The following is a 12818-nucleotide window of genomic DNA, read 5'->3' as shown; positions in this document are numbered from 1 at the left end:
TAATCATCCTTATTTAGGTTTCTGGATAAAGATGTGCAAGTCTCTAGAGTTGGACCCAAGTGAGGTCTTATTCAAACATCAGGAAAATACAATAATATTCAGTATCAAACGCTTTTGACATATCACAATCCATGTTGATGTTTTTTGGAGTATCTGAAAGATTACCTAATATTTTTAGCTTATTTAATGTGTCCATAATTTTAGAGATAAATAGTAGAGGAACAGAATTTAAGCGCATTTTTAAAGAACTTTTGCACTTTATTTTTGACTATTGTAGAATTTCGTATTCCCCCCCCCCCCCCCCTCCCCCTTAACATTGTACTAGAAACGTGCAAAAAGATATACAACCCCTTAAAATAACAAAAGGGATTTTCAAGTCACGGATCTTAAGGGACAAGACAATGACTAATAAAATGATGTACATCCCCAATGATGATACAAATAATTACCCCATTTGTAGATTACAATTGATGGTTGAAACGTTTGGACTTTCAACTCAATTAACCAACCAATCAAAATTAACCAAGTTCCTCAACGAATAAGAAAATGCTATTATAGGACTTTGGGGACTAGTGTAATAAACAGCCCATTGTCCCCTCTTTCTCTGTTATCAAGTAGAAATGGACAAAAAAACCTTAGAATTAAGTGGGGAGTGAACAATATCCCCCCCCCCCCTCCTTATTATAGGCAAAACCCTGTGCACTCCACTGAATCACATGGATTATTATTGTCTAATTAGGAGGCTCTAATTGACTTGGTGAATGAGCAGATAGTTGACCATACTGACGCTTGTGGTGAGATTGTAAAAACTGTTGTCAAGGTTAGTTCAAAGTAAAAATAGTTATATTGGTTCTTTCCATCAAAGTGCTTCTTGAGAACCGACCCCCTCCTTTAATTTTTTTAGATAAATCAGAAATAAAGAGGGAAATTTTTACTATGCCTAACCAATTCCCCCCCTTCCCCACTATTTTTATACATTCACTTTGAGAGAACACGCCGTAATATTTATTTCTTCTATCACATATGGCTTATGGATATTTGTCAGCGGACACGTCAAAACAGAATCATTGTGTGGGTCTACTACATTTTTAGTAGCGAAGTACTTTGTCTGTCCGTCCCTTATTTTTTTACTTGTTTTATCAAACAGGGGAGATTTTTTCTAACTTTTAAGAACTGGTCAGGTCCATCAGCTAAGGTGAAAAGAAATAGTTTTTGGAGGATGTTATGTTCTGTGAATGATAATAATATACTACGAATTTAGGGTAAATTGAAAATTGAGTACCTAGATAGGTATAAAAGTAGAAGTAGTTTTTGGAGGATGTTATATTTCGTAATTGACATTAGGATAAATTTTCTAAATGAGAATTGAGTACTGAGTAGGTTTAAAAAAGAATTTTTTGGCTTGCATTATATACCTACAATTAAATTTTTTGACACAATATTTTTTCAACTTTGTTCCCTCGATCTTTGAGGTGCTATAATTTTTTTTTCTCAGGTGAATCCTGGATCACTGTTGCCATTCATCCTGGCAAATTTGAGGTCTGTTCTTTCCAACAAGGAGCTACTCAACAAGGACGTCAATGATTTCCAGGGGCGTAACAAATTGTATTAAGAATTATAATAAGTTGTTTATTTATTAAAGCCACACTGGATATAACCTTGAATACCTAGTCTTTTGCCTCGGTTAGGTAACAAATCCTTTCTGTTTGAAAAATATAATTTCTTTTGGTACAATTGTAAACTACAAACACAGAAATTATATTAAAATGAACTGACTTTAAATATCATTTTTGTCCTTGTACATTTAAGTCATTGTTATTATTTATTTACCTATCCATATAAACATGCATGTATTCCTGGCATCTATTAATACCAATGGACAACAAATGCCATCTTCAGTAGGAAGGTGATCCAAGGGTTGTAGATTTATTACACTTCCTCCATGAAATAAAAATGCAATTTTGCGCTGATTGCCCCAGACCTACCTGACACCAGAAGGAGAGCTGTATGATACCTCCGTGATTGAGAGCAACAATGTGGATAATACCAACGTCAAGAGAGAGAGCAAGGCGTATTCTTATAAAGAACAGATGGAGGAATTGGCTCTAAGGTTAGTTTTTTTATTTACTATTAGTGGTCACTTTGAAGTTAATTTAGTTTGGAGGGGGGGGGGGTGCATTTTTTGTAGGCATAAACCTTTTTTGCAATGAGAAGCTTCACTGTAAAGGTGAACCATATCGGTCCAGTGCAGTGGTAGACAAGATTATTCGGAACACACACACAGGCATAATTTCTGTTTTTTCTTATATAAGGATAAACTAGGTATTCAAATATGTAATTTCTGTAAAAAAAAATCTTTCAAATTTTTTAATAGAAATCCGTGAAAGTTTTGAATTTTCTTGTTTTAAGAATTTTTAATACAAAATATCGGAAAGTATATTATCAAACACCTTTTAAAAGTCAAGCCTACAAAAATTAAAACAATTCACCAATTGATCCAGGGATCTAAAAAAAATAGGACAATGGCCGATAAATTGATATACATACATACCAATATAATAATACAAATATTATTACTTATAAAACCTTGGGGACTAGTGTAATAAACACTCATAATATTTTGTATTATTTAGAAAAGAATTAGAGGAGGAGCGGCGTAAAAAGGGAAAGAAGCCTGAACTAACCACCAAACAAAAAGAAGCTATGAAGGGATGATTTAAAATTGCAAAAATAATTGCAAAAATAATTGCAAATAATTTTTAAGGGATATACCTAGCATTTTGTAAATGTCATGCGCCTTACAACGTTGCCTATACTTTGGCTACGTGGATACAGGGACAATAAATTCTTAATTCTTGGACTTTGAGTACAAGAACTAATGCTACTGTTCTCATTTTATTGAAATCCCGCTAATAAAATAGTTAATTCCTCGAGTAAACCAAGCTTACTGAAGCTATTAGCTCCATTTTAGCTTAGATCTGTCTACAGGGGTGTATATTCTGCACAAGATTTTTTTTTTTTCCCCGGTTCCAAATTTCTTAATTCTTTTCCCCCCTATTTTTTTTCTCACCAAGTAGGGGGGGGAAATATTTAAAGAACTATATATTTTATTTATTTCAACCCTCCTACCACACATTCTTTTATTTTTTTTACCAAGGAGGGGGGGAAATGGAAAAAATGTTTTCAGTTTTCTTAATTTTTACATTTTTTTCCCCTCCAACCACTAATTTTTTATTTCGCCCCCCCCCCCCCCCCCTGAGCCGGGGATCCCATGTAGAATATACACCCCTGTCTGGCTATATTAATTTCTTCGTTACAGTGAAGCTTCAAAATGATTAAAAAATCATTAGCGGCTGCCCACCTATCATCTAGGGGCTATATATTGGTATATTGGAAGAGATATGGAAGGGCAAAAAATAGCCTAAAACCATACCCAGACCTATAAGAAGCTACATTGTAAAGGTGGACCATATCGGTTCAGCGGTTAGCAAGATCCTTCGCAATAGACTAAAAATTTACTACTTTATATAATAGGATTATTTAAATCTTTGCCTGTCATACAGATTCAACTTGAAAAAGAGGCCACTATCCGGGCAGTTGTCAGGGACATTCTGGCGGCCACTCTACCAGCTTTGAACCTGTTCAAGTTTGCTGTCCAAGGCAACCCGCAGGCCTTGGCAGCTGATGTCACAGATATCCTGCCTGTACTACATACTGCTATCAGGTATGCATTTCATACAAGTGCCTATAGATCACCGAATCCCACCACCTTAATTTAAAATAAATTAAAAATAAGGTGGTGGGTAGTTTTTTTCCTATGTTTATTATCTGAAAGGTTAAATAAAATAGGGTTTTCAATCCGCCCAATTTTTTGGTCGGATTCGGATTTTTTGGGAAAAAATACGGCTCTAAAAAAACTGATCAATCCTTGGATTGTGGATTCTTTTTTTTCTTCTTCAGATTTTCGGATTGTGGATTTCAAAATTAAAGGTCTTTATCAAAATAAAAAATTGTAGGCCCAACAGCGGCCATGTTTTAACCCTTAGGTACTTAACCTGACCTTACCTAAAATAAGCATGAAAAGCTACTGTGAAAATAAAATACAAAAAAACTGTGGTTGCTACCCACCATTTTACCTGTAGATAAGAAACAATAAAATGCTTTTTCTGTCTTTGCCTGCCACATTTTAAATGAAAAAAAATTGCGTGGCGGATTTGCCGTGACTATAGCCAAAAATGGCTAACGTTCTTCAATAGTCATAAAAATTAACAATCCGAATCCATTTTTTTTTTTTTGGGGGGGGGGGTATCATTGCTCAACAATGTACTTAGTGTGCAAACACCAAACCTTAAAAACATAATATGACAAGAATTTATTTTGTCAAGGTCCCCATTGATAGCTGGCAACCTGAAGGAAATCCTGTTTGATATGAGACACTGTGTCTTCTCTGAATATGATGACACTATTGCTCAGTTTGTTGCTGGCGTTAATCTTCAGGTACAATTCAAATCACAGAACAATGAAGTTCTACATAATTAAATTCTAAAAAGTCGTTTTAAATCCTTTTTGGTTTAAATCTAATTCGCATCGAATTCGTATTGAATACATTCAAGACATGATTTATAATTTATCTTTACCTTAAATTTCTTTAGTTTATAAACCCTTTTCCCCTTTATTTTCCGCCTTCAACTGCTTAATAACCCCTACAAACTGAAATATTAAACCTACTATTCAAATAAGTTTCAAAGTTTCATCTTTTACTTAGGCTGTCCGTCTGTAACACTGGACAATGTGATTTTCTCGGCTGCTATTTAAGGGGTACAGATGAAATTTTGTCTGATTTGTCCCAAGATAATAGTTTCCAATAAAAAATATATAGAAGCAAATGTTTATATTATAGGTTTTGAAAGCAGCTATGGACTTTGGATTCTCTTGGAGCAAAAAAGAATACAAGGAGGCATTGAAGAAGATTTTGAAGGTGAAAAATTATTTCATCTTTTTTCTTATTAAAAATTTAATGTTATGACTTGTGATGAAAAATAATTTGGTGCTTTCTTACAAAGTACCTGTTGAGCACTGATAGCAGCCCCTCCCTTATTTTTGGATTAAATTGATTATTATGTAGGTAGTTTTTATTTAGGAGTGCTTTACCGATGCGAGGGGCCTAACTTTGTAGGGGAAATATCACATATGCTCAAATACTCAGTAACCAATATGTATATCCTAACTTAATTTGACTTTAAATAATGACGAACAAACTCCCCCTTATTTTTGATTTATTATATATCCTAACTTAATCTGACTTTAAATAATAGACGAACAAACTCCCCCTTATTTTTGATTTATTATATATCCTAACTTAATCTGACTTTAAATAATAGACGAACAAACTCCCCCTTATTTTTGATTTATTATATATCCTAACTTAATCTGACTTTAAATAATAGACGAACAAACTCCCTCCTATTTTTAATTTATTATATATCCTAACTTAATTTGACTTTAAATAATAGACGAACAAACTCCCTCCTATTTTTAATTTATTATATATCCTAACTTAATTTGACTTTAAATAATAGACGAACAAACTCCCTCCTATTTTTAATTTATTATATATCCTAACTTAATTTGACTTTAAATAATAGACGAACAAACTCCCCCTTATTTTTTATTTATTTCAAAATAAGGGGCGGTTGATCTCTGTGCTAAAGAAACCGCCAAAAACAAATCTATGTAGATGCTGTATGACAACTGTGTGCCCCCCTGCGATGAAGAGGTTGAAGATAATTCTTGTCCAATGGCTGCCCCCGCCTTCGCTTATTGCTTTCCTGTTATCAAGTAAGTTGATTTTTTTTTTAAATAAAGCAAATTATGCTTAACAAACTAAAAGAATAGAGGGGGCACTAGCTGTATGTAACTCTACCCACAGAATTTAAATGGGTCTTTGAATCAGCCAATAGCGACGGAAATAAAAACACAGCCAAGTCGCTATGAAATAGTAGAAAGCAATTTGCTAACAGATTAAAAAGGTGCCCACCACCTATGTCAGGTGGTTGTCTGGGTTATACATCATTCTACACTAATATATTTATTTTAAGCTCTATGATAAGAAAGCTATTTAAAAAAAACAAGGATTATAACATGAATTCTAAAACAAAATAAAAAATAGTCATAATAAAAGAAGATAAATTAAACAGCTTGACTGGCAAAGTTAGTTTGCTCCGGATTATCTAAACAAGTCGTCAAAATCCCAATTTATTTTTGCTTTTTTAAACTGAACGAAAGACTTAAGATAAGTTAAAGAAAACACAAAATATAAACAATTATATTTTTAATAGCAGACAAGAAAATATTTCTTAAATCTTAATGACAGACAGAAATATCATAGAATAGACAGAATAGCCCCAATAGTGCTTAATGAACTATGAAAAGACCAATTTTAAAGAGAGAAAAAACTAACATTGTGGGTTCCTAAATCTGTATTTATATTTTCAGGGCTGTAGTTATGGAGCATTTAGAAGAGGCAGAAGTTGTAACCGACGCACTAGAACTTATTTCAGAGCATACTTCACTCAGGTCAGTAGTTTTAAGTATTTTAACAGGGGCTGTGATTCATGAAATTATATTTTAAATTGCTGAAAATACGCCACTTGGCTTAAAACTTGTTTTGTGCTGTAACTGGGAAATTTCACTTAGAATTATTTGTCGCCTGTCCCTGAATGTTTAGAAATGAGGAAGATTAAAAATGAAAAATAGTCGTAGGCAAGGTAAAATAAAAACCTTATATTTGAGTGCAATTATCATTAAGGAAAAGTTTGTGTGTCTAAGATAGCTTATGATTTCTAAAGGAATATCAACACAAATTTAGGCAGCATAACTGTAATGTCTAATAAATAATTTGCTTTTGTTGATAACGATATTTCTATCTTAATTGTTGCCAATATTTATATTATGTACAACATTACGTAAAAGACAATTTTTTATGTTTGCGTAAAATGTTCGAAACATGTATAATATTTTGAGAAGATTGCAGCTGTAATTTTCAGGGGAGGCGATGAGTTAACCGACATGTTCCACCCCATGTATCTACCAAGAAGTGCAATTCTCAATCTAGTCATTGAGGTAAAAAAAAAATTTGTCCCTTTTTACAATGCAAATCCATAATGATCCCAACGATAATTGTATTAAAACTTAATTGTTTTTGGGCTGTTCGAAGCAAAAAACGGTAAGTAGTATAGGATTTTGCCTTGCTGCCTTTAAAAGATTTCGATTTGGTCATCTTTACTTTACAAATGCTACTGGATACGCCCCTACACCTAGGGAGGGGGGGGGGGGGGGTTCAAACATTCATAGTCATATAGTAGCGTAGCCTATGTTTGGTATATTGTGGAGACTGCTTTTGGGAGTGTGGTACTCTCTCCCAAAATAGTTATAAATCTAATTATTACAATCAGATTTTATTTTTGTCAGGTGATAACAAGAACAAGAAATGTTGTACAGCAGGCAGCTGTCAAAGCTTTGATTGATACTGCGGAATGTGTTTCAGGTTTCTTTTTGATATGAAATTTAAAGAAATGAAGATATTGTCATTTGTATTACACATCAGGGACTAATAATTTTAAGTAAACGATAGCTATTAAAGGGTCAAAGCTACACATTTGCGATGCTTTTTTAAAATTTTGGTTTTAGGTTGTCAAGATGTAAAGATTTTTTCTCAGAAGCAAAATATTTCCAACTTTTTGATTATTTTGGTTGTGATTTTCATCAATGTTTTTTATTTGCCATTTAATGATTTTTGGCGATTTTTCAGAAACAAAACCCCTAAATTCATATTTCCCATGTGATAGGTTCGATACCAATATTATGTGTATAATTAAAGTAATAAAACTTAGGTGAAACTGGATGTGCTAAACCTACATCCGAGGAGATTGAATGCCTACTAACTGCTTTGCAGTCTGAGGTAATCATTTTCATTTAACCATCATTTTATGTTTTTTTTACTTAATCAAAATGTCTATAAGACTAGGAAATTATTTCGAGATTAATATGAATTTTAATAATTTTAATGTAAGCTTGACGTAATCAAAGCCTTTGACTGAAAATTCTTGGTTAAAAATCTTTTTTTTAATTTTTAGGTTGATGCAGTTAGAGATGCCGCGCTGCGTGGTTTAATTGCCATGAGCTCGGCACTGAGCAATGTGCTGGAATCTATGCCAGAACAGGAATGTCGTCTTTACTTTTCGGAGAAAAATAATGATTTCTTCGCATTGATTGATTGATTGCCATTGTTTGATTGGATTACAAGGAGAGGACAGGGATCTAACTAAAGGGATAAGACAATGGCCGGTAAATTGTTTGTAACCACAATGATAATACACAAAGTTACCCCTTCTGTAGATCACAATTAATGTTATAAACGTTTGAACACTTAACTTAATGATCCAACCAATCAAAATTCACTAGGTATGGTTAATAAAGTTAAAAAGTTATTAAGCAAACGTATAAAAACGTTATTTTAAAACTTTTGGGGACTAGTGTAAGATACAGCCAATTTAATTTAAATTGGAGGGTCGACTTACACAGTGCAGCAAAGCTGGACATTTCAAATTTTCCAACCATCGAATTTGAACCTTATCTTTTAATTAATATCTAATATGAGCATAATGATGAAGCTAGCAGTTGAAATTTTTAGAAAATCTTTAAAATTGAATGAGTACCAGCTCGTGGAAGTTGGCTACCTAAACAAGAAATTATCTAAATTCAAGGAATTTGAAGATTTCGACCTTATGTCAAATGAGCAATGTTTTAACATATAAATCAATTTTCTAGTCGCCTTTTATTGTTAAAATCAGTAATGACAAAGTTAATACTAAATAAAAAACCTAAAAAATATATATTTTTTATATCATTATTTTGAATTAAAGGCATTTTTTCTAAACTTATTGTTTTTTCATATGTTTCATTTTTACGTTTATTTTATGTTGTTTAGGTTATTTCTCAAAAAAAGCCGCTTGGGTAACCTTCCCACATACATTTATGATTTAGCAAGGTTATATTAATGATAAAAAAGTGGGTCCAATGTTTACCCAAGAGGCTTTTTTTTGTATATTCACATTTTTATACAGTCCCTACTTAGTGAGAAAGTGTGTAATATTTGACTTTTTCAAAGCATTCGTTAATTTATCTTGGCGGTCATATTTAGCGTAGCAAAGGAAAACCAACATAAATAACACTATTCTTTTATACAAGAACAATGAAAATGCAAAAGGAAATATTTTAGGCCCCTTTATTGAAGGGGAAGGGTGATTAATATTATCCCTGCAACGATTTGACAAAGAAATTTTCATTATAATAAACTTATTTGCAATCATAGAAGCGAAGATACTCTTATAATTTCAAATGTCAAATATTTTTCTTAGGTGCTATTTAAGATAGAAAATTGATCTTTGTTTTAACATTTCCCTTAACAATTATAAAACATCATTTATATAACTCACTTAGTCCGTCAAGTCTGCTAAGAGAGTCATGTAAATTTTCTGTAAAAAAAATACTATTTCCTTGCTTCTTTAGATTGAATATTCTATCATTTCAAGGGTAAAATTGATCTCTTCAGTTATGTATGTGTATGATGAAACCTCTGACTCAAATTTTTAAGGCCCATCTACACTGTAACTCATTTGTTTGTCTGTTTACACAATTCTTTAATATTTTTATTGCTTTCTACATATGGATATTTTCTATTTTTTTTTTATTCCAGTCACCTAGAAAAGAGGGAGTGGCACGACTTCTCCTGAGTTTTTGTTTTGAATTTAAAACTTGGGTAAAGGGTGCAGTTTATCTTGTTAGGGTGAAGCAGTATACACATAATATTTTAAAATTTTTGCCTGACATTAAGAAGCTGCATGAGCATTTGGCAATAAATCTTTTTACAGGCAGGCAAACAATTTCTTAACTTATTTATAAATGGTTGTTAACATTTAATTTTAGGTTTTTAATTTTTTTTTATTATATTGCATATTAAATAGCAAGAATGATAAAGTCTTTAAGTACTAGATCAATAAAAGAAAGTCATTCCTTGGGAAGTTTATTAATAAATCAACAAGTTTGACACTTTTATAAAGAGATTTCTTTTTTAAAGCATTTAAACATTAAACAACGAAGTATAATTGTTTTACTGCTAATCTTTTAGGGACAGATAGACCTAGTGACAACCTCCGGTTGATGAATAGTTGTGGTACAAATCACTTCAAGAGTAGAATGTTTTAAACAATTTTGTTTTATTTATAACTAGTATAGCGACTACGCCGCCCCCTGGAGGCCTTTAGTGGCACTTGAGATAGGGGGGGGGGGGGGGATGAATTTGACCCATCCACTTATTTGTTTTAGTTTTTAAAAATAAAAATATCTGAAAAAAATTTGTTGGAGGGGATGAGTATTTTTTTCTATGGGCGATTTCTCTTGTGAGGGAGTTGCTTCCCCCCCCCCCCCAAAAAAAAAAAAATAGTTATGAACCTTCCCTGAATCTATGTGAAGCTACATTGTAAAGAATTATAATATCAGTTCAGCGACTAGCGAGATCCTACAGTACACACTGACGCACAAAGATCCTGTTACTTTATTAAAAAACAAAGGTTTATGATTTATTTGAGACTATCTTTTGACGTTGAAAAAAATAAAATTCATAATCAGAGCTAAGCCAAAAAGGGGATCTACTGTTTTCTCAATGCATTGGCGATTCTAAATTGTTATTATGCATTGATTTATCCCAAGAATTGATCGATTTATGAAGCTTTTAGTAAACATAGTTAAAATGTCCAAAAAAACGTACATTTGCTGCACTGTGGACTTACCCTCTTAACCGTAACCGCTATTGTATATAATACAATAAACAGTATAAATTTTAACAATAGGTGAATACATCAACAGTATAAAAAATTAAAGACGACTATTATACTACTAGAGCAAGAATGTTGTGCGCAGAGTATGGGTGGCAAGGAGTGATACTCTACCAGAAAATCAATCACTGGCTGATAAGCTATGGGGACCTTCGGTAAGAAAACGTTATAGTTCATGGAAATAATCGAATAATCAATGACTATTGACTATTACAATTAGTATTTAATATGGCGTTTTTTTTGTCTTATAATTCTCCCCCCTCAAATACCATATAATAGAAAATTAAAGCAAACACTTATCAACCGAAGTTGGTTTCAAATCGGGTTAAACTTTTTGTTAATTGTATTTTTAATTTTTTAGGAACTTAACCTGGAGGTTGGCTCTGGACTGATGGAGGGTGTGTTGGAAGACGTTTGCCACCCTGTAGGAAAGGTAAGCCCCTTGTTTGATAAATATCCGCTTGATAAGAATCGGTTCTTCCAAGGACGATGGGAATAAAATGAAGTGTTCAATAGTTTTGGAGGGGATAATCTAATGTACCTTCAAAAAACTTTTATGATGGGGGGGGGGGGGGGATATAAAACAGTGAACAGAACACCCCTTTATACCAACCGCTCCTTGGACGTTCCTGTTTTGTTCATTTTACTATCCGCTGAAAATTGTCTATGCGATAAATAACTACTATCGCATTTTAAGTTTTAGAATTTAAATTAAACAAGGATGAGAATATTACCAAAAAAAACTAAAAACTTTTGTCTTGAAGGTGATAATTTCTAATTTTTAGGTTAGAGAAGCTGCAGCTGAAGGCCTGGCAAAGTTGCTCAAAGATGATCAGGAAAATACAAAAGATTATGAATAAAGTCGCCACTTTCTTCCCAAAGTTCTGGTTTAAAAACATTAATGTTTAAAAGAAAGAAAGGGAATTAGGCTGTAAATTATAATAGCCACCGAAGAATTTTTGCTCATGTCGTTTAAAATCTTGAAATCAGGACTAATAAATCATGATTTGGGGTATGTACAAATTAGCAGTACGCAAACTAATCCAATAATATTTTCAATCTAAGGGGTAGTTTTGTTAACGGTAATAGGGAATTTACATCAATTTATCTTCGATTATCTTATCCCTGGTTTAAACAATTCATTTTTCATTGAACAACATCACATTTAAAAAACTTAAAAACCGCCTTCTGTTTCATTGAAACATGATCCTGTATTATTGGATTGTCAGGACTTTACAAGCGTTGCTCTGACACAGTTGTTGGAAATGTATGAAGAAAAATTGATTATGACACCTCCTTTAGTTGATGCGTTTGGCAGGTGAGTCAGTTAAAACCAAATTTTTAAAAACTGTATTTTGATACCTTTTAGGTTAAGTTAGGTTAGGTTAAAGGTTTGAACTGCCCCGCATGGTTATAGCTCCTACTAGGGAAGTTTGTTTGATATGCTTTGGTATTTATATTTTTAATAACTTCACTAAAATTAATTTTCAGTAAGAAAAATAATAGGATACTGTAATTCTTTTTCAGTATGACTTCAAAACCGGTCAATATCCGCTGGATTAGAAGTTAGAACCGGATCTCAGCGATACTGAAAAATCATGTAAAGCATCACATAACATAAATAGCCTTCTGTCCATCGGGGCTAACAATACTGGTTTTGATCTATCATCGTTCACTTTAATATCTGTGGAAAGCTGTTTATAATATTTTGAATAACTATTTCAGAATTGTTGAGCCAGCCATTGACCACTGGGAGCCTAGAGTTGGTATTGCTGTGGCACTGTACAAGATCTGCCCGTTTTTCAACGATTTCATGGTCACGCAGGCCGTTTCATTCTTCGTGCCCAAGGGCTTGGGCGACAGGAACATTTGCCATATTAATCTTTGTAAATAGTACTAGCGGCTGGGCTCTCAGCTTTTAGA

General features: G+C 32.9%; 1 protein-coding gene across 1 annotated transcript in view; it reads left to right on the top strand.

Annotated features, from left to right (window-relative positions):
- l(3)80Fj (lethal (3) 80Fj) overlaps nt 1–12818 on the top strand; it is a 75043-nt gene that overhangs the window by 29003 nt on the left and 33222 nt on the right. Inside the window, exons 25-43 of the mRNA XM_080178641.1 lie at nt 18–84; nt 742–820; nt 1496–1591; nt 1980–2110; nt 2634–2709; nt 3564–3724; nt 4386–4497; nt 4901–4978; nt 5738–5838; nt 6496–6576; nt 7047–7122; nt 7471–7546; nt 7893–7960; nt 8136–8222; nt 10961–11050; nt 11257–11328; nt 11681–11733; nt 12127–12213; nt 12621–12761. Of these exons, the coding sequence (XP_080034767.1) occupies nt 18–84; nt 742–820; nt 1496–1591; nt 1980–2110; nt 2634–2709; nt 3564–3724; nt 4386–4497; nt 4901–4978; nt 5738–5838; nt 6496–6576; nt 7047–7122; nt 7471–7546; nt 7893–7960; nt 8136–8222; nt 10961–11050; nt 11257–11328; nt 11681–11733; nt 12127–12213; nt 12621–12761 (1732 nt within the window). The remainder of the gene's footprint in view (nt 1–17; nt 85–741; nt 821–1495; nt 1592–1979; nt 2111–2633; nt 2710–3563; nt 3725–4385; nt 4498–4900; nt 4979–5737; nt 5839–6495; nt 6577–7046; nt 7123–7470; nt 7547–7892; nt 7961–8135; nt 8223–10960; nt 11051–11256; nt 11329–11680; nt 11734–12126; nt 12214–12620; nt 12762–12818) is intronic.

This window comes from Acartia tonsa, chromosome 12 (assembly GCF_053477335.1).
Source record: "Acartia tonsa isolate MP-2025a chromosome 12, ASM5347733v1, whole genome shotgun sequence".
Lineage (NCBI taxonomy): Eukaryota > Metazoa > Arthropoda > Copepoda > Calanoida > Acartiidae > Acartia > Acartia tonsa.
The sequence above is the reverse complement of the archived record's forward strand: the minus strand, read 5'-3'. Positions and strand labels throughout refer to the sequence as shown.